We start from the raw sequence: 26,330 nt of genomic DNA, 5'->3' as shown, positions 1-26,330 counted from the left end.
TTTGGTAAAAATAAGGGTCTGCCGGTGACTGCGGCAAGTAGACTGCAACGTTACGCGGTTAAGTTAGCGGCATACGACTTCTCTATAGAATTCGTTAAATCGGAAAAAAACTGTTTTGCCGATGCTCTTTCTCGTCTTCCTCTAGAATTGACCAAAAAGCAACTACGAGGTGAAGACGAGGAAGGTAGGTATTTGCATTACGCACAAGATAGCTTTCCGATCAGTTTTAACGATATTAAAACGGAAACGGCAAAGGACGTGCTTTTAAGTAAAATATACGGATTTGTAATGTATGGTTGGCCGAATAGATACGCGTATAATGAAATTGAAAAGATTTATTTTAATAAAAAAGATTATTTATATATTGATCAGGGATGTTTAGTATGGGGTTATCGTATTGTGGTCCCAAAGTCATTACGAAATTGCATCATGAAAGAGATCCACGACGGCCACCCGGGTATAGTTAAAATGAAACAAATCGCACGTAATTATGTTTGGTGGGAAAATATAGATCGAGACTTAGAGGAGGTTGCGCGCGAGTGTTTACCGTGCCGGGAGCTGCGGCCCGCGCCCCCCGCCGCGCCGCTCCACTCGTGGCCCTGGCCAGCGGAGCCATGGGCACGATTGCACGTCGATTTTCTCGGCCCGTTCAATAATAATTATTATCTCATAATAATTGATGCACATTCAAAATGGATCGAAGTAGAAAAAGTCAACACGACCTCAGCCAACGCAGTTTGTGATAGTTTGAGACGTCATTTTTCTCGTTTCGGTTTACCTAAACGCATAGTAAGCGACAACGGACCGCCATTTTCATCTGCCGCTTTCGCTGAATATTTAAATTGTAACGGTATTAAACATACTTTAGTGCCACCATATCATCCCTCGAGCAATGGAGCTGCTGAAAACGCCGTGCGCACTATTAAAAGAGTACTCAAAAAGGCAGAATTAGAAAGAGAAGACACGAATAGGGCGTTGAGTAGATTTTTGTTTATGTACAGAAATACCGAACAGAGTACGACGGGACGCGAACCTGCAGTCGCCCTGATGGGCCGGCGGCTGCGCGGCCGCCTGGACCTGCTGCGCCCCGACGCCGCCGAGCGGGTGCGCGCGCGCCAGCTCGTCGAGGAGGCCCGGGACGAGGCCCCGTTACGCGTTGCCAAACAAAACGAGCCAATTTTGATACGTAATTATTCCAAGTCGGGCAATAAGTGGGAGGAGGGCGTGGTACATGAGCGCATTGGACCTGTATCCTACAATGTGACTACAAAGAACGGTCATACACATAAGCGTCACATCGATCAGATACTCGCTAGGAAGTCACGTCATTCACTGAGCCGAGTGATGGATAATTCGCATAACAAGTCAAATTCGGCTTGTTCTAAAGACACGTCGGTCGGTGACGGTGACCACGAACATGACGAGTCATTTGATAGTGCGGAGGAAGGATCGAGCACGGGCGCGGCCTCTCCGGCGCCGACCTCGCCATCGACGTTGCTGTCTCCGACGGCACAGCCTACTGATAAAATGCGCAGGGAAGCTGCTATACGTTGTTGCAAAAAACTTAAAAATGTTAACTAATTTGATTAATGTCGAGATAGGTATATAATTATTTTGATGTTACATTAAATACATATTTATATATGTTATAACATTATATACACATACGCTCATTTAACTTGTTATAGACTATATTTATTTGTTGTAACAGAAACGGAATGGTGGTGTTATATTTAGGAAGGAAAAGTGTTATGTATGTATAGTTATGCACCTATGTAGTTAGGCTCGCAGCTACGCCGCTGGGCGCTAATAAATCAGTTTACGTTCAACCGCTGTCTTATTGCTACGTACCTATCACTGGTTAAGGTCGCGGAAAGAGCCTGGATGCGGGCAGCGCAGGACCGGTCATTCAGTATCATCGTTTCAGCCACAGGACGTCCACTGCTGAACATAGGCCTCCCCCAATAGGTCATTCAGTATAGGGGTATCAATTTTTTTGGAAAAAAATATATTGGTCCTGTAGGAATCGTATCTGTAATTTTGAGTAGTATCACAGAATAATAATAAGTAGGTACTGTAGTTTAATAGAGGCTATGCACTAAAATATGTATGGACTATGGAAGCTGGAAACATTGAATTTTCGGATAGATCCAGTTTATTCTGTAACCTATTATTGGTACCGTTTGATAGATTCGTGAAGCACATTCATGATCAACAACCAGTCTTTGGATATTTTGTATAGTTTAGAAACAATCGAGTGAGATCACACGTTTCCACCCGATTGTAGTGTTAATTTTGAAAAATCTAAAACGTTAAAATAACGGTATCGTTATAGCTGCTGTTATAGTGACATTGACGTAATGTCAATGTAACACTAGAAACGTCAGAATAGAGGGACGCGCGCCGGACGACACCGCGCGCTTTTGTGCTAAGTGATAATAGGTGATAATTAACAATTATTGTATTTAAAATAAGGTAATAATACTAATATAATATGAAAGTTAAGTATCCAGTGTTTAATTTATGAGAACAGATCTACCGGCCCCTACTAGTAGGTACATATTTTGTGTGTGTATTTGGTACTAATAGATCTGAATTTAAACTTACTGTAGTGTTGGCAGCGCCGGAACGAATGGTGCGCGCAGCGGGCCGGCGAGGCTGGCGCGGACGCCGGGCCCCGCCGCGCGTTCCGCTACGACCACCGCAGCTCCTTTAGTTCCACTGTGTTGCTCGGCGCGTCTTGGATCTGGGGGTAGACAGATTAATTAGTACTGATTGGTACTAAATGGTACTAATTAGTACTGAGTTGGTACTAAATGGTACTCATTAGTACTAATTCTCAATGAAATAAGTGTTCCGCTACGACCACCGCAGCTCCTTTAGTTCCACCGTGTTGCTCGGCGCGTCTTGGATCTGGGGGTAGACAGATTAATTAGTACTGATTGGTACTAAATGGTACTAATTAGTACTAAGTTGGTACTAAATGGTACTAATTAGTATTAATTCTCAATGAAATAAGTGTTCCGCTACGACCACCGCAGCTCCTTTAGTTCTACTGTGTTGCTCGGCGCGTCTTGGATCTGGGGGTAGACAGAATAATTTGTACTGATTGGTACTAAATGGTACTAAATCGTACTGATTACTCGTAATTCCTATTGATTGATTTTCTGATTGGTACTAAGTTGTAATGATAATTACTTATCGCACTTATAGGTACTGATTAATACCAATGCATACTAATTTATACTAATTCGATCTGTTTTGTACTGATCAGTTTTCATTTAGCATAGACATTTATTTTGTGATTTGTGATTATTTAACATCTCAAAAAATCCTCCGAAAAATCTATAACTCAAACAACAGACTATCGTAGGTAAGTACTAAAAATGTATACAATAATAAATACATTGATGTTATTGTGTGTACCGTGTATTGTGTATTAAGTATCTACGAATCCTTACCATACAGCCCTATCTACTGTTTGAAAAACCGTGTACATTACATTATTGTGTACTAGCAGTCTAATTTTGTGAAAGTGTCTCTGCAAGACTTGAAATATACAGTGAATATTCTAATATACCAACACTGCTCAGCTACGCGTAGCAACGCAACAATACATTATTAAATAAGTATACCTCTTCCAAAACTCCAAAATCAGATTCTACCCTTTCCGTTCGGCAGTAATGATCGGGACTCCATGTCACCTGTTTTAAAATAAATGAAACAAAACATAAAATTATAAAAACTGCAAGAAATAATCAACAAAATCGATTGAAAAGCAAGTAGTTTCAGCAAAAAGACGTCTACTGCTAAACATAGGCCCTCCAAGGATTTTCCCAATGCCTGGTTGATAGCAGCCTGCATCCAGCTTCAAGAAAACTCAATTAAAAAGCTAGTCCTTTCAGCTATAAGACGTCCACTGCTGGGCAAAGGCCTCCGCATTGAGGATTTCTACAACGATACGCTCCTGCGCTGCCCGAATCCAGGTACTTCCCGCGACCTTTACCAGATCGTTTGTCCATCTAGGTAGGCCTGCCTTACACTACGTCTTCCGTTGTCGTCACTTGAGAACACTGTCCCACCGGCCACATCGTCGTTTCAGCCAAATGACGTCCACCGCTGGACAAAAGCATCCCCAAGTATTTCCACAACGACCAATGCCACATAAGTTTGTCAATTCCGTAGTTAAGGCAGTTACCTTGGTTTTTTGATACGTGCTAAGATTAGGTCGAGTGCTGCAACAAAATTATCATTATAAAATATCAGCCACTTCAATGATTTCCAGATCGGTCTCTTGGTAGCGGCCTATGCTACATCCAGCGCCTTCCTGATACCTTCTATCCACTTTAATACGTTGCGCTTGCCAGTACGCGGCCTCCATTCCAGAACCTTGCTGCCCATTCACTCGTCGTGGAAAAAGAAACAAAACAAAAAAATCTGCGTGCAACAAAACATACCTCATATCGGTTGGGCGCTGGAGGCACGTGTGTGGCTGGGGAACACCTCGAGCATCCAGGTCTGAGGACTGTTCTGCTGGACGAACCGCCTCGCATGGCCGTCCTCAGCTCCTGGAAATTAATTAGGTATTAATAAGGAAATGTAGGCCTTATAAGCTCAAACAGCGTGCTATGGAGAGGGCTATGCTCGGTTTACAAGATTGAATCAGAAATGAGGAGATCCGTAAACTTACTAAAGTCTCTGACATAGCCTGACGGATTAGCAAGCTGAAGTGTCGCACATAGTACGCAGAACTGATGGCCGATGGAACAGCAAGGTTCTGGAGTGGAGGCTACGTACCGGAAAGCGCAGCATAGGACGTCCACCCACAGGGTGGACCGACGAGCTCTTAAAGGCAGCAGGAAGACGCTGGATGCAGGCCGCCACCAACCAGCGATTGTGGAAATCATTGGGGGAGGACCATGTTCAGCAGTTGTCGTAAGACCTTTCGGCCAGTGTGGGGAGTGTACGCCAAATCCTCCATTTGCCTCTGGTAAATTGGAGACGGTCGCGCTCCTGCATTGGAGACTATGACCTGATGATGATGATTTATGGTTTACCTCCTTTGATGTTTATAGAGCTGTATGATACCAAAGAAAGAAAGAAAGAAAGTATTTATTTGATGCGAGTATTAAAAGACATACAACCGCCTCTGTGGTCGTGGTAAGACCACCTGTTTCAGACGCAGAGCTCCCGGGTTCGATTCCCAGTGGGGGCAGATTTTTCTGTTCGGTTTGGCTTGTTAGCTACTAGCTATCTACTACCATCTTACCTAAGTCTGTCACCATAACAACAATGTTAACAGCATTGTTGTGTTCCGGCAGTTAGAGGTAAGATAGCCAGTTCCTCCGTGGTTGAGGATTCCGGGTGAAGCTCGCTTCCACCTTCGGCCTGATCGTCACTTACCATCAGATGAGATACAGGCCAAGAGCTTCCTCGTTGTGGATAAAAAAAATACAAATGCACACGTTAAAACTAACCTGTCCCATCTCACTGCACAGAGACTGTCTCCCCTGCGAAGCGTTCTTCTTCGTGTTCCAACAGAACTCTAAAATGGCCACCATTATGGCCAGTGCTAGTCCACACAGAAGTGTGACAAATACGCCACCTGTAACAAAGAATAACTCATAAAAAAACTCATAACTCATTTTATTTTATAAGACTTTTACACGTCCCAATATTACCCCTACCACTGCTTCGGGACATTAAATGGGCCAGCGCAAGAAACTCAGTCACTTCTCAGTCAACTTTGTAACTAACCACAGATTTACAGTCCAGTGGTAAGAATATCTCGGACCTAGAGATTCTTGTTTCAATTCCCAGAGGGAGCAGCATTTTCTGGTTTGGTTGGTTGTAGAACACTGGTTAGGTACACCTTCATTGTTTCGGCAATTGGGTGGTAAGATAGCCAATTCCTCTGTGGTTGGGGTTCAGGGTGAATCTCACTTCCATCTTCAGCTTGATCATTACTTTTATCATTGGAGATGTAGGCGTAAAGTTTATCCGTTGAGGATAAAAACATCTGTGAAAGTTTTTACTAAAACGACTTAAAAAGGTCACGAGACGCACCTGGTTGCGAGCAGCGCAGGACCGGTTGATGTGGAAATCCTTAGGTCTAACAGTGGACGTCCTTTCTCTCAATCAAGCTTACCATCAAATAATATGCAGGCTAAGGGCTTCCTCGATGTGTGTTTATAGCTTTATAGATCTAAACAGTCTATCGCGTCAATCCAGCAATCAAAATTATGGTCGTTGTTTATTCTGAAAATCTTATATTTTACCCACCATAGAGGGATAACAGAAACCTAGTCAAAAAGAGTAAAACAAGCAGCAGCTGTGCAGCCCGCAGATTGTAAATAAATCAATCTAAACTCACCTATATTCTGCACACCCAAAGGATTCGCCTTGCTGTCCTTTCCATCCCTATTGCAGACGTCTCCCGTGTTCTTCCACCACTTGTCGTACAGGATCTGGATGACTCCCTTCTCCTGGAGTTCCAGGATGGCCAGGGAGATTTTGTCGCGCCACGGACTGCCTTTCCATGTCGCTATGCCGTAGCCCTGCGAAATAGAATGTCAATAAAAAAAATCTAGCAAGTCGCATCTTTTACTTGAAGAAATCGAATTGCTTGAGGTGGGAATCGAGCCAGGGACTTTTCACTTGCCGGGCGTCTGCTCTCACCATCAGCAACTTACGTAAAGATTACTATGAGGTCTCACAGTGCGCTTGGACGCACAGGGTCACATACAAACCAATCACAGAGCTCTATTCAACACTGTGCATTCGATTTGCTGCTTCACATAAGCAAGCATCGTTTGTAATTACTGTGAATGTTTGAATTGTGGCCGTGGCCTTCGTCACCGTGGGCCACGGCATATGCTGAGTGGGGTCCCGTAGCAGTGGGCATCTTGTTGGTGAATGGGTGGCACTGCTCAGTTTACTCTTGTTTTTATGTTTTTTTTTCTTCTTCCATTATTTTGTGCCACTGTCATGTCTATGTAATTGCCTGTATTTGTGTGATGTCCATTGAACTCCATTGTAATAAATGTATCTTTCTTTCTTTCTTTCTAATTACGGGTGTTGGTGGTGAAGTAAGTAATTACTAAAATTAATTAATTAGTTTACCTTAGAGTCCAGCAGTCCCCCGATCTGCGTCAGATTACAGTCCCTCTGGACTCTATGGTCCAGCATCGTCGACTCCATGAGAAACGCGTAGTTCCCTCCCAACACTCTCCTCACCCCCTCCTCGTATGACGAGACCAGAGCCGGAGGAGATGCTGTGGACATGTGCTGCCACATCTTCTGATAGATATCGATGTTGGAGTCCTAAAAAGAAATTAAAGTTTTAAATAAACAACTTGAAACAATCGAACTGCCGAAGGCGGGAATTGAACCCACGACCTTCCGCTTGCCGGGCGACTGCTCTTCCAACTGAGCTACTTAGACACTGGATGAACCAGTCGAAATTTTCAAGTGTAATACCAGGCCTGTTCATCTCCGCGAGTTTACATCGAAAACAAAACACGCACGATGGCCCACCTACAGGATACTATTCGACAAGGCCTCACATACGAGCGAACATTGACTCACGCACGCGTATTCTTGTGTATGGTGGAAGAAAATAAAGAAAATGGTGTACTAAATACTGTGCCTGTGTGTTTAACTGCCTAAATAATAATAAAAACACAGAATATACTTTTTTAAGTTGCCTCAAGACACTGAGAGGTAAATAAGTAGTTAAATTATTCATGATAATTCATATTAAATCATGTATTTCCTCCGCCATTTTCCGCAGTTTGGCACCTCACGTCACATAATTTTACCGAAGTCAGCCCTATAGCTTCGGCGCAGTGCCGATCACTGACGTTTGTCAAAAAAATGGTGATTGACTCTTGAGACAGGCTAAATTACACCATATTGTTAATGACATTGAGCATACATTTTTTTAAATACCTTCGCGAAGTAAAACTTCTGTACGTAGTACTTATTATTATTCTGTGGTAATACGCTGTTATGGCCGCGTTTTATTTCATCAATGTTATACTACCCTAAGAGCCAAATACCGCAGGAGAACCAAATGACCGACATACTCGTAGCTCGCAGAGCTGGTGGCCGATGGGGCAGAAAATGTTCTTGAGTGGCTATCACGGGCCGGAAGATAAACATTTATGACTATGACTATGACGTAGTGTGGGCAGACCCCCCATTAGGTAGATGCGGGCGACGCAGGAACAGTCGTTGTGGAAATCTTTGGGGGAGGCCTTTGTCCAGCTGTGAACGTCATTTGGCTGAAAGGAACGAAGGTACAAAAGATGTGGTTCCGTGTCCAATTTTACCATCGGACGCGTCTCCGGGTTGTGGACAGGGGAACGCCCGCCAGCCTTGAGAAGTACCATTACCGGCACGTGGGACATCTTTAAAAACCCCCACAAGTAAGGGCTGGCGGGGCATTTGCGCGGGCACAATCTTAGGGGGACTGCTTTCAGTACTTCTTTGATCAATTGAGCAGCGGCATAGAGTAAGTAGAGCAGACTGTAACCCGCTACGGCGAGCCAGAGGTCCTGTTTTTCCAGGGCCAAGAGAAGAAAACCTCTTTAAAAACAACGGGATCGGGGGAAACATACTTTATTTAAAAGAAAATTTTTAAAAACTCACCCGAAAAAACGTCATCGTCGACCCTCCATTCAGAGTGCCGTACTGTATACTGGTCTGGGCGGCCAAGTCCGCGGCACTCTGTATGGGGAGGACTGTCCTCTCCACAGTCAGGAAGGCTGCGAGGTTCGCCGTGTAGGAGGACAGGATGATGAGGGTGAAGAACCACCAGATCCCGCCCACTATTCTGGTTGAGGTTGCCTGGGAAACATGCGTAATTAGTATAGCACAAGTAATAATAGTCTATCCAGCTAAGCCTATCTATTTTGCTAAAAGTACTTGTGTTAGGAGTAAGTTCACCACAATAGTCCAACGGACGACGTGGTTGGAACTATCGAATATCCAATTGGCAGTCCGAAACTTACACATCCCCTCATACATTTATAGGCCCTTTTCAGTGCACTTTTTTACTCGTCCCAAATATAGCTTGCCCTACTACCACTTAGGGACAGCATATCAACTGGTGCTGAGAAGAGAAATGGTGGATTGCTCTTGCCCTGCACATTACCTGATGGAAAGTAATAATCAAGCTGGTGGAAGCGAACTTCACCGGATTCCTCAACCATAGAGATACACTGTCTATTCTAATGTCGGACGTTTGGTGTAGTGGTTCGAAACGGACTACTATTCCAGAGGTTGCGGGTTCGATTCCCGCACAGTACAAACATTTGTGTGCATGAACATATTTGTTTGTATTGGACTGGGTGTTTTCTATGATGTATATATTTACTAAAAAAAAGTATTTAAGTGTGTTTATATCCGTTGTCTCGTACCCATAGTACAAGCTTTGCTTAGTTTGGGACTAGAAGCGCAGTGTAAAATGTCCAAGGATATTTATTTATTTTATTTATTTATTTAAACAGCCAAATCGTGTCGGGGTCGGACTAACCAAATCGATATCCGAGGAACGCGGGTTAGTAGAACCCCGCCACCACTGGACTATTCTGGTGAACTCACTCATTACACAAGCAATATTTAGCATACCACGAGTAGTTATCAGGACTATTAGACGCCTCTCTCTTTTCCCTTTGATCTTTTACAGTATAGATCGTTTCATCCACGAAGACGCACCCCACCATTCTTCCGCTAATGTTTGAGTGTTATCGGTACACACACACTAAAATCACACTTCAGTAATGACGCTCGGATTGCTCGGATTAAACTCCCCGCACCCCGCGCTTCCCTCGACCGAAAATTGGTGGGGCGCGTCTTCGTGGATGAAACGAAAGAAACTAAAGAAACTCTTTACCTTAGGGTTCAAACCAGACCCCTGCCTCAAGAAGGTGCCCGTGATGAACCAGAAGGAGTTGCAAACGCTGAACTGGTTCGTCAGGAGCTTCGTCTCGTGCCCGCAGACGTGGGTGCTGGTTGACCTGCAAGGTTAAATAATAATGTAAAGCCCGCACTTACTGCGGGTGCCAGTCGCACAGTCGCGACAGCAATATAATTACGCGCGAGCGATAAGGATGAGTAGCTAGGGGTCATTGGACAAAATCTACGTGCTCACGGACCAGACTATACTATCGGCCACAAATTTTGAAGCCACGATAGCCGAACGGTGAAGGGGTCGGACTGGCCGACTCGTGATCCGGGGAACGCGGGTTCGGTCCCCGCCGCCGCTCGACTATTGTGGTGAGCTCACAGATACATGTTTAGCTTAGTACGAGGGGCTAACGGGAGTATTAGTTATTTGTGCAATAACAAATCACTAATAAACTAATAAAAAAATATCTTGGGACAGGGCACCGACGAGATGGTCAGACGCGGTGAGGAAATCGGTAGACGGAAGCCTGCATCGTGCGGTCCACACAGCTTATGACCGCAGTCTGTAGAGGAACACTATTTACGTAAACTTAGTGGTGACAACTGGCTGGAAAATGTAGTGTGGGCAGACCTCCCCCCACTAGGTGGACGGACCATCCCCCTACTAGGTGGAAGATCGCGGGAAGTATCTGGATGCGGGTTACGCAGGACCGATCATTGTGGAAATTCTTGAAGGATGTCATCATTTTAGCCGCAGGAGGTCCGCTACTGAACATAAACCTCCCCCAATGATTTCCAGATTGTCCGGTTCGTAGCGGCCAGCATCCAGGCCCTCCTGCTACCTTTAAGAGACCGTCTTTCCACCTTGTGGGTGAACGTCACACGCTTCGCTTGCTGACAGCCCAATCGGCCGTCATTTCTGCTATGTGCCCTGCTTATTGCCACTTCAGCTTGCCAATCCGTCGGGCTATGTTAGCGAGTCAATCTTGACCTGTAGCCATACTTACCTTAAACAAACTTGACCTTCACTGGTTGAGTTTTTACTGGCGGTAAGCTGTAGATCCTGGCTACACAGGAGTTGCAGCGGTGGGGACGAGCGGTGGGAATAGTCCCGTGTCCCGTAGCCATACTTACCACTCGTATGGTGAGAACCTGGCCATCACGAACAGAGTGAACGACACCAGGACATAAGCAGCGAGGACGTACAGCCAGATCTCTATCGCCAGCGGGTTGAGGAAGCTGAACAGTCTGGTGGGCTGGGAGGTCGGGACCTGGAAGAGAAGACAGTGTGTTTTCAAAAGGCATTATTGTGTTCTGTTAACGTTCCGGTTACGAGCTATAATAGCCAGTTCTTCTGCGGTTGAGGATTCCGGGTGAAGCCGCGTTCCTCGGATCTCGAGTCGGCCAGTCCGACACCTTCACCGTTCGACTATTATCGCTTCGATATTGGGGAGTATAGTTCTTTGATACTATGAGTATATTATGCTATAATGTGATGACCACAGGTTTAAGTGGATGTGCCTCTCTTTTCTGTCAAAGATGGATTGGGTTGGTCAATCAGTGTTTGAAGTCAAGCTGTAGGTAGATTCTACAGGAGTTGCAGTGGTGGGAAAGACTAAGTGTAAAGGGATAAGTCCCGTTCTGTCAAAGATGCCTCCATGTAATACAATGACCCACCAGATAGTGGGTATGAAACTTTTCTTGCCAAAAAAGGGTAAATTTACTAACCTTGAACAGAATCCCGATGCCGAGGTTCATGAAAGGCTTGGTGAAGTCAATGACGGCTTCCCTGGCGTAATTGATTGTCATGGATGCCACAGCAATGTCTGCTTTCTGAAAAAGATAAAAAATCATCATCATCATCATTTCAGTCACAGGACATCCACAGCTGAACCACAGAACATAGGCCTCCCCCAATGATTTCCATATCGCGGTTGGTAGCGGCCTGCATCCAGCGCGTTCTTGCTACCTTTATGAGGTCATCGGTCCACCTCGTCGTCGAGAGATCAAATATTGGTTAGTACAAGAGCCCTCGAAGTCGAACCTTATCTTCAAACTCCTCGCATGTCCTTCTGATTAATTTCGTTGCTGGCAGTTTAACTTCCCCCGGGACAAACTTGGCCTTCACTGGTTGGGTTATGGCGGTCAAGCTGTAGATCCTGGCTACACAGGAGTTGCAGCGGTGGGAACTAATGGCGGGAAACTCCCGTTACAGGACGAAGCACACTTATCAACCCGAAAACGGATCGTAACCGCATCAACTCGAGGCGATCAGTATTCTTAGTATGAAAATCCGTTCTGCAACGCGCACTTATCCGCACTGTAACGTAAACGCCTCGCCTCGCTGTTGACAGTACGCGAAAGGCGATACGGTGTTGTTTTTCCGGCTTAATAAGTGTGCTACCTTTTAGTATAAGGAAAAGAGAAGTTCTTTAGAATATTAAGCAGGGATGTTATGGATATCCGTAACCGTAACCGAAACTTTCGGATATCCGAAATAAAAAAATATCCGAAACCGTTACCGATTCAAAAGTTTCGGATAGTTTCGGATGTAGGCAGTTTAAATTGTTTTTTGTATAGCATTATTATGTAAAGGCACAACAGCCTGATTCAATTAGTATCAATTTTTATTTTTTTTATTCGATTTAAAATGTGCGGCCATGAATGAACCGTGTACTTAAACCGTGTTGGACAACTATTGCAAATTGTATTCTAAAGCACAAATATCCGTAAACGTAACCGAAACTTTCGGATATCCGAAATAAAAAAATATCCGTAACCAAAACCGGTATAATTTATTCCTATAATATCCGTAACCGTATCCATAACCGAAACTACATATCCATAACATCCCTAAAATGAAATTAAAAACATACCCTATCCATCAGCTCCCTCACAATCCCGTTCCACTGTCCCGTATCCGGATCCCGGGCCCCGTACATGTTATCCGGGACGAGCCGCAGCCGGTAATGGAACCCGGCCCTCGCCGCCACCCGGGCAAGCAGGTCTATACAGAAGCCCTCGAACCGGGCGTTGCCTTGGAGGTTCCAGCCTTCTTTGACCATTACGTAGGGCTTTTCCTGTGGAAAGAATATCGGATGAGCTGGATACTTTCCTTAGGAATTAGATGTGCTGGAACACTTTTGATCAATCAGTCCTTCATGTTGAAAAGTTGAATGCCAAATATTACAAACTTAGATTCAGTGTATTGCTTCAGAAAACCTATTTAGCTATGATAGAAAAAGTTTGAAAAATTGTTACTCATTCCCTCTTGACGATTATCCAGCTAAGTTGTGGGTAAATCTATTTTTTTGTAAGGAGTTGGTTTAACACAATAGTACAGCTGGGCATCGAAATTATTTTATCCTTCTTTCACCTTCAATTCAATCAAAAAAATATATAAGATTTGCCAGCGATTACATGGATATTTAAATGTAAATTGGACCCAAGGTACATGCACAATGCTTGATAGAGAACTACACCCTCAAATCGCCAATGCCGACACTGCTGGACTATGTCGCCAATATATGTATGTATACCTGATAAGGAAAGAGAAACTCACCTCTACGGTTACCACAGTCAGCGTCACATTAGGCGGAGGGTCCCTCCTATACGCAGCAGGGTCGGTGATTGTCAGTCCCTCAACCGGGTCCCAGTGACCAGCCAGGACCGCCCCCCCATCCTCCCCCCCTGCCAGCCTCATCAGCTGGAGGTTAAACTTACTCCGGGAGCCGTTCTTGAACTCTATCGGGCCTGTTAGGCCGTGGGCTTTTATCTGGAAAGGAGACCATCAAGTCAATTATTTTCGACGGTTTTAGTTCGTAAAGAACTAGTCTATGCCAGAATTCGCGAGTTTGATTCCTACAGAGTACAAATATTTGTGTGCATTTATTCTGTCGGCAGTTGCAATTGGCAGCATGAGAGATCCATCCAAAAGGTCAGATGACGTCAGGTAGCAAGAAGGCGCTGGATGCAGGCCGCTACCAACCGGACAATGGAAAGCATTGATGTTCAGTAGTGGACGTCCTATGGCTGAAATGATGATGATGATTAGAACAGGTTTTATGAATGAATGACGTAAATTGATCAACAATTTACGTCATTCTTCCATCGTCGTCGTCGTTTCAGCCAAATGACGTCCACTGCTGGACAAAGGCCTCCCCCAAGGTTTTCATAATGAAAGGTCCTGCGCTGCCCGCATCCAGGCTCTTCCCGCGACCTTTACCAGATCATCGGTCCACCTAGTAGGAGGCCTGCCCACGCTACGTCTTCCAGCCCGTGGTCGCCACTCGAGAACTTTCCTGCCCCAACGGCCATCGTCTCTACGAGCTATGTGCCCCGCCCACTCCATCATCTAATCATCTTTCTTCCATCATCAGGTCATTTTATCTCCGCTGCATCATAGGAGGAGGATAGGAGCATTATCGCAGAGGTGAATGAAATATTAAGTTAGGCCTACATTCGGGTCGGGAAGGTCGTTCTTCTTCCTCTTTTTTTTCGTGTCGACAACAAACCTACACAGTGTCAGCCCAAAACTCCGCCACAAGAGTGGCGTTGTCAGTAGCACTCATCAAATCCTTCTGAGAGTCCTCCACCTGGACATGAGCTTACCTGGAAGTCTTTAAATAGACTTCGAACGCAGGTTGGCCGTAGTAAGGACAATCTGGCCAGGTGGGGATTCTTGGATGGCTTAAACATGGAGCGCAGGTGCGGTTTTGTTCCCCAGTCTGATGTCATGCCCTGAGGAATGTCGTTCTTACCGTATTAATGTTCTCCAGTAAAGCCTTCCCATTACTCCAAGGTATTTCCTTGTCACAGCTCACATTCGTGGTGTGAATCTTCTCAGTGCTCGACAGTGCCAGTGCTAGAACTTGCACAGCGTCGTAGAGCAGAGCTGGTTCAGTCTAGAAAGAGATATAAACATACAGTGGGGCATCACACAAATGGCAATACCAGATTTTGTACGGAAGGTGGCGTCTTTTTTTTTTTCGCGCGGCCAACGACCAAACTTGGTTTTTTGATTACAAAATAGTGCAATAAACCAAACTTAGTATGGCATGTAATACCTCTAAACTCAGTCTGAACTGAGTTACGAGCATTAGAAGTTTCATGATTTTACATAATTATGTACTAGATTTGCTTTTTGCGCGCAAGTTTTGTAAGAAATTGCAACAAAATATTGCGCTATTTTTTATTGCGCTGATTCTACTTCATACTGATGTCTGGAGCCTTTAATGGATGGTATTGTTCGTTTACACATACAATGTCACTATTTTGTTGCAATTTCTTACAAAACTCGTAACTCAGTTCAGACTGAGTTTAAAGGTTTACTTGTCATAGTAAGATTGGTTTATTACACTATTTTATAATCAAAAAACAAGGTTTGATCGATGGCCGCGCGAAAAAAAAAAGACGCCAATTTCCGGCATTGTCTTTTAAATCGATACATTAAAATACACAACAGCAGAACAAAAAAACACGAAGAAAGAATTTACAGTGAACTGAGTAGTGCCCTATGAACGCCCAACTAACTCCCCACATTCCTCACGAAGGCCCTACATAATCCCTACGTTACTTACAGCTCTAGCCAGATGCAACGCCCCACTAACTCTTTCTCCACATGCCAAATGAACGCCCCACTAAACAAAGACTCGCACCTAGCTAATATCTCGCGAATTCCCCGCTTGTTCTAAACACACGACCCACTAAAGCCCAACGAACGCCCTGCTAACGCCCCAAGAGCGCTCTACATGCCCCGCTAACGCCCCACTCACCTTAATATGCCCCCCGCTAAGTATAGACGCCCCGATGGGATGGAACTTCTCCATAACCTGGAGAGCTTCCTTGACCTTATCTGAGTCCCGGTTAACCAGCCGCCAGCCGCTGATATTCCCTCAGTTGTAGAAGGAGAGACGCCCCACGCACGCCCCGCAAGCAACCCTCGCGCTTATTAACACTCCCCACATTTCTCACGAACGCCCCACTTATTCCCCACATTTCTTACTAACGCCCACTAACTCCCCACGTTTCTCACGAATGCCCCACCAACGCCCCGCTCACCTTAATATGCCCCCCACTCAGTATAGACGCTCCAATGGGATGGAACTTCTCCATGACCTGGAGAGCTTCTTTAACTTTGTCCGAATCCCGGTCCACCAGTCGCCAGCCGCTGATGTTCACTCGGTTGTAGTAAAAATCCTCCAGGTCGAATAGTTCCATGTCCTTGGAAATAAAAAGATATAAGTTGAGAAGTTTTTTGGCAGAAGAATTATGTTTTATGCAATTAATTAACTTGAAGTACCGGTTCTGGTTAAAAATAGGAAGTAAAAATACTTACAAAAGATGTGAAGATGTAATGGTATTCCTCGTTATTCATTTGCAGCTGTAAAATCTGAAAATAAAAATAGACCATTTAAAGTGAATGCCGAATGCCTCACTTAAATCAAAACGGACGCCCCGCGAACGCTCCACTCTCCCGTTTATTCCCCACGTACGCCCCGCCTAATCTATACTAATATTAAAAATGCGAAAGTAACTCTGTCTGTCTGTCTGTCTTGCTTTCACGCCTAAACCACTGAACCGATTTTGATGAAATTTGGCATGGAGATAGTTTGAGTCCCGGGAAAGGACATAGGATAGTTTTTATCCGGGTTTTTGAAACAGGGACGTGCGCGTTATAGCTTTTCTGTGACAGACAAAATTCCACGCGGGCGAAGTTGCGGGCGGCCGCTAGTATTGAAATAAACCCCAAACCTTACTTTATCAAAACAAACCCCCTGTGAACGCAACACTGACGCCCCACATAAGCCCCACGATACTTACAGCTCTGGCCAGCTGCCGGACCCGCCTCGGGTCTGTATCAACAATGACCCGTGCTATGTTCTGCGCTTTCAAATGCGCGAGCGAACGACGATACTCTCGTCCGCCGTGTTGTATTCGACTGCATTCATGTCGCAGCCAGTTAGTCAATAAGAACGCCCCGAAATGCCCCAATATCCAATGCACGCTCCGTTTAAAAAATGCTCTAAAGCCCCGCTAAACTAAGGCCCCGCTAAAGTCCCGCTAACGCCCAATGAAATCCCCACTAACGCCCCATATTCCCCACATAAGCCCCACGATACTTACAGCTCTAGCCAGCTGCCGGACCCGCCTCGGGTCAGTATCAACAATGACCCGTGCTATGTTCTGCGCCTTCAACTGCGCGAGTGCACGACGATACTCGTCTGGCGTGTTGCATCCTACAGCATACATGTCGCGGCCATCTTTGGCTATGTTTAACACGTTTAGTTGGCCTGTAAATTAAAAAGAGAAGTAAGTACAATTACTTCATCATCATCATCATTTCAACCATAGGATCCACTGCTGATCATGTAGGCCTCCCCCAATGCTTTCAAGTGGATCGATTGGTAGCGGCCTACGACAAGTATGTACAAAATCTTTTTCTGTATAACCTATAAAAAAGCTAAAGTGACAAAGTAGTTTACTAATATTTTTAATGCGATCATCAAGCCTCATACCATCTAGTGGGGAGTATAGCTAAATTAGCTTCATCATCATCATCATTATCATTTCAGTAACAGGACGTCCATTGACCGGTTGGTAGCAAGCTGAAGTGACAATGGGCAAGGCACATACACAGGACAGCAAAGAGTCCGCAAGGTCAGTTAGAAAATCTTCAATATCTTCAAAAGTACCTACCTAGCTGCCTGACAGACGATCTCATAAAGCGTTTCAGGATTTAGGCCGCTATAGTCTGGTTTGCGAGCACGTAGAATTTTGTCCAATGACCCCAAGCTACCCATCCTTATCGCTCGCGCGTAATTATGTTGCTGTCGCGCTCGCACCCTCACTGCGGGCGCCCGTCGCACAGTCGCGACAGCAATATAATTACGCGCGAGCGATAAGGATGGGTAGCTTGAGGTCATTGGACAAAATTCTACGTGCGCACAGACCGGGCTTTACCAACCTTTCAATAACATGGAAATCCTCCTGTGAAAAATTACAGAGGTTCGTCCACCAAAAGTCAAAACTAAATGAAATAATTATGATGTTAATCCTGTATGCTAGCAACTCACCGTATCCATAGTCCTCGTAGATGATCCCCATCCTAGTCCAGTTGAGGTACGCAGTCAGGTCCAGGAAGGCTCGGTCCATCACCTCCCGAGGCGGGTGGAGGTTTATAGTGAAGTCTGAGTGGTCGTCAGCTGGAACAGTAATAACAACGTATTGTATCGCACCTGATGGTAAGTGATGATTAGGCCGAAGGTGGAAGCGAGCTTCACCCGGAATCCTCAACCACAGAGGAACTGGCTATCTTACCTCTAACTGCCGGAACATAACAATGCTGTTAACATTATTGTTATGGCGACAGACTTAGGTAAGATGGTGGTAGATAGCCAGGCGGACTTAGGTGTTCTGAGCATATGAAAGAGTGATGAATCAAGTGTCTTAAAGACTGACGAACTTAGTGCCTGATCAAGAGACAAACGTGTCTAAGAAGAGATGAGGAATCAAGGATCCAAAGTGCCTTATCTAATGACGAACCGAGTGTGTCTTTAAACAAAGAACGAGCGTCTAAGCGACGACATTATGAGTCTAAAAGATTTATAAATCAAGTGTGTTATAGACCAACGAACTGAGCATGAACCAAGTGTCTAAAAGACCACTGAACTAAGTGTCTAAAAGACCATGAACCTAGTGTCTAAAAGACCAAGGAACCAAGTGTCTAAAAGACTATGCACCTAGTGACTAAAAGACCAAAGTACCAAGTGGCAAAAATACCAATGAACCTAGTGTGTAAAAGACCAATGAATCAAGTATCTAAAAGACCAAAGGAACTGAGCGTCTGATCAAGAGTCTCTCCAATTGCTTGCTCGAGAAACTCTCCAGCTATTGCTCAAGGGACTCTCCAGCTGATGCTCAAGGGACTCTCCCATCGTTTGCGAGTGTCTGAAGCAGACCAAACCTATGATCAAGCTAGACTTATCTCGGTCATTCTCACGATTAGGCGTTCTCAGCCTAATTACCGTATCATTTTTGAAATTTGGCTTAATTGACTTAAACGCATTTAAATATAAAACACCTGAAAAGTACGAATTTAACAATCATAAAGGCGTCAAATTATTCAAAGTGGTTTTCGCGTAAATGAGACTCAAAAATTTTATGATCACGGTAATTAGATAAGGCTAATACTTTATCTAACGGTAATTAGAAAGTTACGTAAAATAACAAAAAAGCAATATCTTGTATTGATAAATTGTACACAAGTAGTCATAAAAACATTGTAGGTACTCTTATTAACACTTTGTAAAAAGAAAAACACTAATTTTATTATTTATTGAATCAAGATATTTTCAGTATACTGCAAGAATCGAGGCTATAACAGGAATACTTAGTTTCAGCAAGATGGGGCTACGTATCACACTTCAAATGAGAGCATTTAGCTGAATCAGAATCTGAATCATCATTTATTTGCTTTACATGTGGTACAAACGATGGATACAGATAATGGATCAGGTCTCACTTTGTCTTTTCGGACATGCATAATATGAAGACTGAAGTCTTTGTTTGTAAGCTTTACAAGACTTTTCTACAACCTCTTTGATGTTTGGTATCTCCAGGTATTCATGCACTTCAGTGGACTTTGTTAACCAAGGTGCACAGTTCAAGATTTTTAATACTTTATTTTGAAAACGTTGAAGTGTTTCTATATTTGAGAGGCTGGGTAATGCCATAATTATGTTTACATGGGTCTTAGGATGCATTTGTAAATCAGCAGTTCTCCAGGCTTTTTCTGCCCAGTGTCCATTGCATATCACGAAGTTTTTTTTTATGCACAACAAGGCAGGTATTTGACCAACAATCGCACCTGGTGTTAAGTGGGATGCAGTCTAGGATGACACATAGTGCTTATGCACTCTCGCCTTGAAAAGGCCCGTTATCTTTTCATTTGTTCCTTTTTGTTCTTAATGTGTTCACGCCAGGTTGAGTATTACTGTTGGACGATCTCTTCTTCTCAGGGCGAAGGTAATATGGATAGATTTTAATAGTATAATATTAATTAATTATATATCATGCAAATATCAATGTTGTTATTAATAGTAAAAATAAATAGCTGGTACGAGACATTTAAAAAAAAACTTCACGCAAGGCCATCAGGAAGCCCTGATTTTACTCCAGCAAACTTCTTATTGTGGGGTTACCTTAAGAGTTGAGTATACTCTATAATCCAACAACCATGCAGCAACTGAAGCTGAACATTCGTTATAAAATCGAATCTATTTAGAGGTAACTCTAACAAAAGCTTTTCAAAATTTTGATGTCAGATTGGAAGAAAAGTCCGTAAAGATATTATGCGAAAGCCTAGGTATTTTTTCATCGTACGTATTCAATCGTGAGTGCAATTTATAGGTAATAATTTCATACAACGGTGATTATAAATATATGGTAATTAGTCCATGGAAATTATAAAACGATAGTTTTTCTTCAAAATTTCCAAAACTTACAGGGTATGCAAATACTGTCTTACTACAATGTACGGAGGCCAAAGTTCTGTTTCTATTTAAATTAACAACGTGGATTTACCTTTATAAATCTAATTTAAAACTAAGGACATGGCAATTAGGAAAATTGAAAACCAAAGATACGGTAATTATACACTTACGTTAATTCATCGACGGTACGCTAACGCAATAGACATTCACTTGCTAACAGGTCAAGGCACTAACTAAGGGCTAGCGCTGCGCGCGGTGATGATGTCTCAAATACTATTATTTAGGCTAGTATGACCACAAACAGAAAACGTAACGGTAATTAGGACTTTAGCTCGGACAGGAAGTTTTTTAATTATAATTATTTACAGAATGGTTCTATTGAATAGATATTTTGCTATGCATAAGACAATCTTTTATACTTTTTAAAATGTTGAATGGAGTAACTCAAATATATACGACATAAAAATTACACCCAACTTTTAACATTAAGTCGGTGTGCGGACGCGTCACGGTAATTAGAGAACAGAGGTTCATGAAATAAATTTAGCCATTTATACTTAAAATAGAGGCCTATGATTTAATGCACAACTGGATAAGGTTGTTAAGTAACACATAAAAATACTTGCATGTCTCTAATTTGTCATTTTTAAGGATTTAACAGCCCGGACACGTAAAAACTAGCTAATTTGAGAATGGCCGATCTACACTGACCCAGGTCGTGGGTGCCTGGCGCTGCGACCAGATGCGGCACGTGCATGGAGCGGCACACCGCGCCGAGGGCCGCGCCCGGCAGCGGCCCGCAGCTGCTGAACACGGCCACGGCTCCCGACTTAATCTGGGTGCAGGCTGGAAAGAATAAAGGTAGGTTATAATATTAAAGTCTGCAATAACAAACAGGCCGGCAATACACGGACAGCACAAGAAGTTAGTCAGTGATCAACATACACGGACCGCTCTTGTAGTCAAGAGTCAACAGCTTGAAGCTGCCAGTGATAACTGCTCGAGCAGTTGGTATTAACTGCTCAACAAATCACAAGCGCGCGCGCTGTGGAATGAAGAAAGTGGGCGGAGGTAACTGCGCGAGAGCTGTCGACAGCTCGAGCAGTCAGTGTATGGCTCGAGACAGCTTGACCGCACGATGAAAATTCACCGTGCTGTCGACCGCCCGAATCAGTTGCAACTGCTCGAGCGGTTCGTGTATGTGCGTCCATAGAACTCTGCAGTTCACTATGCAGTCGCAGCTTGAAGCTGTCGACCCTGACTGCTTCAAGCGGTCCGTGTATTGCCGGCCAAAAAAGATAGGTANCTAGGAAGTCACGTCATTCACTGAGCCGAGTGATGGATAATTCGCATAACAAGTCAAATTCGGCTTGTTCTAAAGACACGTCGGTCGGTGACGGTGACAACGAACATGACGAGTCATTTGATAGTGCGGAGGAAGGATCGAGCACGGGCGCGGCCTCTCCGGCGCCGACCTCGCCATCGACGTTGCTGTCTCCGACGGCACAGCCTACTGATAAAAAGAGCAGGGAAGCTGCTATACGTTGTTGCAAAAAACTTAAAAATGTTAACTAATTTGATTAATGTCGAGATATACAGGGTGACTGGAACTGAACCCGCCATAGCTAATACGCGTATAGAGGAGGTCATTTGCTGCTTATTGAACCGTACTTTCAATGACTAAAGTTTTATAGTTTAGGAGATATGTCAATGTTTATACTTTTTTCAGATTTTTCCGAAATTTGACCTAAAAACTGCTTAAATTTTTTTTCTCGCATGATTTTAGCCGATTTTTTAATTTGNCGGAAGAAGAGAGGAACGTTCAGGGTAACGGCTTATAACCGCATGGCTTCCAAGGTACCCACTTTTCCATCCTTCTAGTAGGAGTCTTTCCGACCTGACATCGTGCAGTTATTATAACTATTGGAGTCTTTTAATATTTAGGCTGAGTTTTAAGAAATTTGTAGTGGCAATAATATTCACCAAACCGAACCTAATTAACGACCCTGAATCCCTTGAGATTGGCACTATTACAGTAGTTATTATAATATCGTAATTGTTAACTATATACGAGCATACGAGATAAAAATAAATTGTGTCAATTGAGAGGGAGCTGTTTTATTTACATTTTCTAATCTCACACAAGGAACGGTAACTTATATAAATTTCTGCAAGCCGGACAACCTCTTTTTCACGTGCAGACAATTCACCATCTTCTCAGTCTGCACCGGTGGCGGTTCAATTCCAGTCACCAAGCCGCCAGGAAAAAATCCCTTTCTTGCAGCAGCCCTATACAAATAAAGAAATTTTTACTTTGACTTTGACTATGAGTGGTGTCACTGCGTCGTCTTAAGCTTCGGCCAAACCAACGCGTGCCGTGCAGCCTGCCGTGCCAGGCAGTGACACCGCTCCGTCGACGCACCGCCACCGCAACTCATCGTGTGCTTTGGCTCTAAGGGGGAATATTCGAGGGTGCGTAAGTTTCTTGGAAATAATGGCCGCCGTATCAATACGAGGTAGGGTGTAGTGTGCGGTCACAAATCTTTATCGGCCTTTGTCATGATTTATTAAGGCGCGATGTTGGGAAGGCTTTGCGGCTCAAAAATTGAGGATTTAAAAAATCAAAATTATTGTTACTATATAAGAAAAAGACAGCTAGGACTGTAGCAATTAGTTAACTTAGTACAGCTAAGAAAAGGCTACCTGAAAAGGATAAATTTCGTAAAAACTAAAAGTGCCTTTAGTAATTTAAACTTATTTTATATCTTTATGTTAGTAACGCTACAGTTTCAGGTTGACAATCAAATGTGTATTTTTTCATTGCTCTATGAGTAACTTCTTGCTATTCTGATTTTCTTCACATAGGCTAGATGACAAAATTTCAAGTATTTGTCCGTCAGACAGATACTTAGTTAGAAAATATTAAACTCATATTTTTATTTTCTTTCATAATTAAATAATAACAGTGCTACATCGAGTTGAAATGGCGCGATACGTCACGCTTGAGTAGACTTTTTACTCAAAAGTGACGTCACGCGACATTTCAACTCAATATGGTACTGTAATTGTTCGATTATGCAAAAAATAAAAAATATGATTTCTAATTATCTGTCTGACGGACTAAATAGAATTTCGATTTTATTACCCAGTCATCATCCCTAATATTCTGTAATGTTATGAACCTACGACCTACCGTCAAAATCCGGATTACGGGATTTTACATTAATGATATTATGCCTACTCGTAAATCAAAAGAGCATTAGCAATGTGTGTGAAGGATCATTTTACATCATTATTTCAACCCACAATTCCAATATTTGGGATACCAATAATGATTAAGTACATTAAAATGTATTATCTAAAGGCACAAACAATTACACCACGATTTATCAAGCGCCGTGGACGAACGCAATGGTCCGTTTTCAGGCGATTTTTTTTATAGCAAAGGCGCGTTTTGCGCGAGGCGCCTGAAAAAACCCGGTGTGCCTGGGAACTAATTATAGTAGATTATAGTACATTAGACATACATTTTGTTGAAAATAGTACAGACTTTTAGTTGGCCGATAATTGGGCCCTAATTTGTATGAAGAATCGGTCGATACCAAATCGGTGTAATGTGCGCACTTTCTTACATCTCCATACTGATCAACAGCCCGACCCGACAAAGTCTGTAATGTAGTCTGTGGCTAGTAGGCTTTAACCCCGTATTCACAAACGATGCTTGCTTAAGTGAAAGCAAATAAAACGCACAGCGTTGAATAGAGCTCTGCGATTTATTCATGTGTCACCCTGTGCAACCACGCGCACTGTGAGACCTCATAGTAATGTTTGTGAATACTATTTCTTAAGCATTTTCAAATGAACAAAACAGCAGATCAAATTACACATTTTCGTTGAAAAATAGCTCCTATCACAACTAAATAANATGTTCTAAAAATATTGTAATAAATCATTATTTTAAATAAAATTGATATTAACATTTTACTGTTTTGATTTTAATTTATACAAGACTACAAATCACAATTTGAGATCACAAACCGGAAGTGCAGTGTAAAATTATCATAATAAGACAATTAAATGGACACTGAAAGTTATTGCTTAGAAAACATTAATAATTTTATTAGACAGTCTAACTCAAGTATATTATAATTATGTATAACCTAACAGCTCGGCCATCCTGTAATGCGCGAGTCCCATCGCGTTACTCAAGAAGAAATAAACACTTAAAAAAACACTAGAACGAGTATTCTACATTAAGTAGGNACCTAACAGCTCGGCCATCCTGTAATGCGCGAGTCCCATCGCGTTACTCAAGAAGAAATAAACAATTAAAAAAAAATACACTAGAACGATGAACACATGAAGTAATCATAATTCGATTTTACACAATTGAAATCTATGTGAAACATTATATTCCTTATTTTACTATCCATCCATTCCATAAAGTTTTGTATAATATTATAACTATAGATAACTATAATATAACTATACTATACTGTGATACATTCATATTAATGAGGTTTACAATTTCATGCGTACTTAAAAAAAATATATCTGCCTCTTTACATATAAAAGTGTACAATGTATAAATACTTATTATCTTTTTCTGTATTAATAATCGTATCATTTGAATAATTTATTTCATTAGTTAGCAAATTATTAGCTATGCGTGTGGTATCAGATATTTAACTTTTATCATTTCATTATACATATTCTACAATTGCTATCATTATCTATACTATTATTGTCATCATCGTCATCATCCTCATCACTTGTACGACTGTCAAAATTTCGATCAAAACTCATCCAAGGTTGAATTTTGTCAAAGGTCGCTACGCCCTCATAACCACGAATCCATCATGCCCAAGAACTTTAGTAATGCGATAAGGCCCTTAGTATTTGACAACCAACTTCTACGACTGTCCATCATGCGGTACTTGCCTTTCTATTCGAACGAGATCGCCTATTTCATATTTCCTACTGGGTTTCCTATGTGCTTTGTGTAAGGTGTTTCAACGCGTTTATTTACTTCCTCTCTGACCGATTTCAGTTCATCTGGAGATATGACGTTAATAGTATCCTCTATGACCCTAGGATCTATGATTTATGATATACACGGAATTTTTGTAACGATGCAACAACCGCGAGTGTTTCAAATTAAAATGAGTGGTATTTTTGCTCTTCCGAGGTCGTTTTTCGGCTGAAGTAGGATATAGGTTGTAAAATACCGTTGCTATTACGCTGAAGGAGGATACCAGCGAAGCCATTCTTGCCGGCATCTGTATGGAGCTGAGTCACAAGCTTAGGATCATACAAGGCAAGTAATGATCGTTCTGATAGAAGATCTTTTATGATTTGAAATGATTGTTCCTGAGATTCCCCCCACACCCATCCTATATCCTTCTTCAACAAGTTAATAACCCCGAAAGATCTAAGAATTGAAGCAGTTCGTCTTGATTCGATGGTCTTAGGAAAATTGGAGACTGATTCACTCTTTTTGGAACCCCGGACGTATTCCATTTGCGTTAACTTCTAAACCAAGAAAGTCAATCTTTACGAAGAAAAAGTTGCATTTGTTCAATTTTAACGTAAGTACGCCATTTCTTGATAAATCAAGAAACTCTCGAAGTCGCGTCAACCCTTCATCAAAGCTTTTACATGGTATAAGCACAAATAAGTATGTCGTTCATCTAGACTAGAGCATACTTGAGGTAGTAACCCGACGAGGTCCAAAGATATGAAAAGAGTATTACCCGCATTTAAGTCCAACTGATACTCGATACTCTCTCTTTTTTTTTTACTAGAACGATTGAGATACCGCTATCTACCATTTCTTGAACCCTATTCCGAACTAGTGACCTTTCAGAATGGGACATACTGGCCAATAAAGGACTGGTCTTGAGTCTTCGAGTTCATTTTTTTTTT

At 42.8% G+C, this 26,330-nt stretch overlaps 1 protein-coding gene across 1 annotated transcript in view; it reads right to left on the bottom strand.

Annotated features, from left to right (window-relative positions):
* Positions 1 to 2,853: 2,853 nt before the first annotated feature.
* Positions 2,854 to 26,330, bottom strand: part of LOC114366267 (glutamate receptor ionotropic, kainate 2) — a 48,652-nt gene continuing 25,175 nt past the window's right edge. The window contains exons 4-22 of the mRNA XM_028323094.1: positions 21,117 to 21,251; positions 17,988 to 18,116; positions 17,063 to 17,204; positions 16,735 to 16,852; positions 16,250 to 16,303; positions 15,973 to 16,134; positions 14,673 to 14,816; positions 13,475 to 13,687; positions 12,789 to 12,992; positions 11,641 to 11,745; positions 11,047 to 11,183; positions 9,899 to 10,022; positions 8,653 to 8,850; positions 7,123 to 7,323; positions 6,374 to 6,557; positions 5,478 to 5,605; positions 4,458 to 4,568; positions 3,636 to 3,704; positions 2,854 to 2,913 (exon numbers count right to left, since the gene is read on the bottom strand). Of these exons, the coding sequence (XP_028178895.1) occupies positions 2,860 to 2,913; positions 3,636 to 3,704; positions 4,458 to 4,568; positions 5,478 to 5,605; positions 6,374 to 6,557; positions 7,123 to 7,323; positions 8,653 to 8,850; positions 9,899 to 10,022; positions 11,047 to 11,183; positions 11,641 to 11,745; positions 12,789 to 12,992; positions 13,475 to 13,687; positions 14,673 to 14,816; positions 15,973 to 16,134; positions 16,250 to 16,303; positions 16,735 to 16,852; positions 17,063 to 17,204; positions 17,988 to 18,116; positions 21,117 to 21,251 (2,612 nt within the window). The 3' untranslated portion in view covers positions 2,854 to 2,859. The remainder of the gene's footprint in view (positions 2,914 to 3,635; positions 3,705 to 4,457; positions 4,569 to 5,477; positions 5,606 to 6,373; positions 6,558 to 7,122; positions 7,324 to 8,652; positions 8,851 to 9,898; positions 10,023 to 11,046; positions 11,184 to 11,640; positions 11,746 to 12,788; positions 12,993 to 13,474; positions 13,688 to 14,672; positions 14,817 to 15,972; positions 16,135 to 16,249; positions 16,304 to 16,734; positions 16,853 to 17,062; positions 17,205 to 17,987; positions 18,117 to 21,116; positions 21,252 to 26,330) is intronic.

The sequence above is a fragment of the Ostrinia furnacalis genome, unplaced genomic scaffold (assembly GCF_004193835.3).
Source record: "Ostrinia furnacalis isolate ACB-3 unplaced genomic scaffold, ASM419383v2 OfSCF0606, whole genome shotgun sequence".
NCBI classification, from domain to species: domain Eukaryota; kingdom Metazoa; phylum Arthropoda; class Insecta; order Lepidoptera; family Crambidae; genus Ostrinia; species Ostrinia furnacalis.
This window is presented reverse-complemented; position numbering and strand designations above follow the sequence as displayed.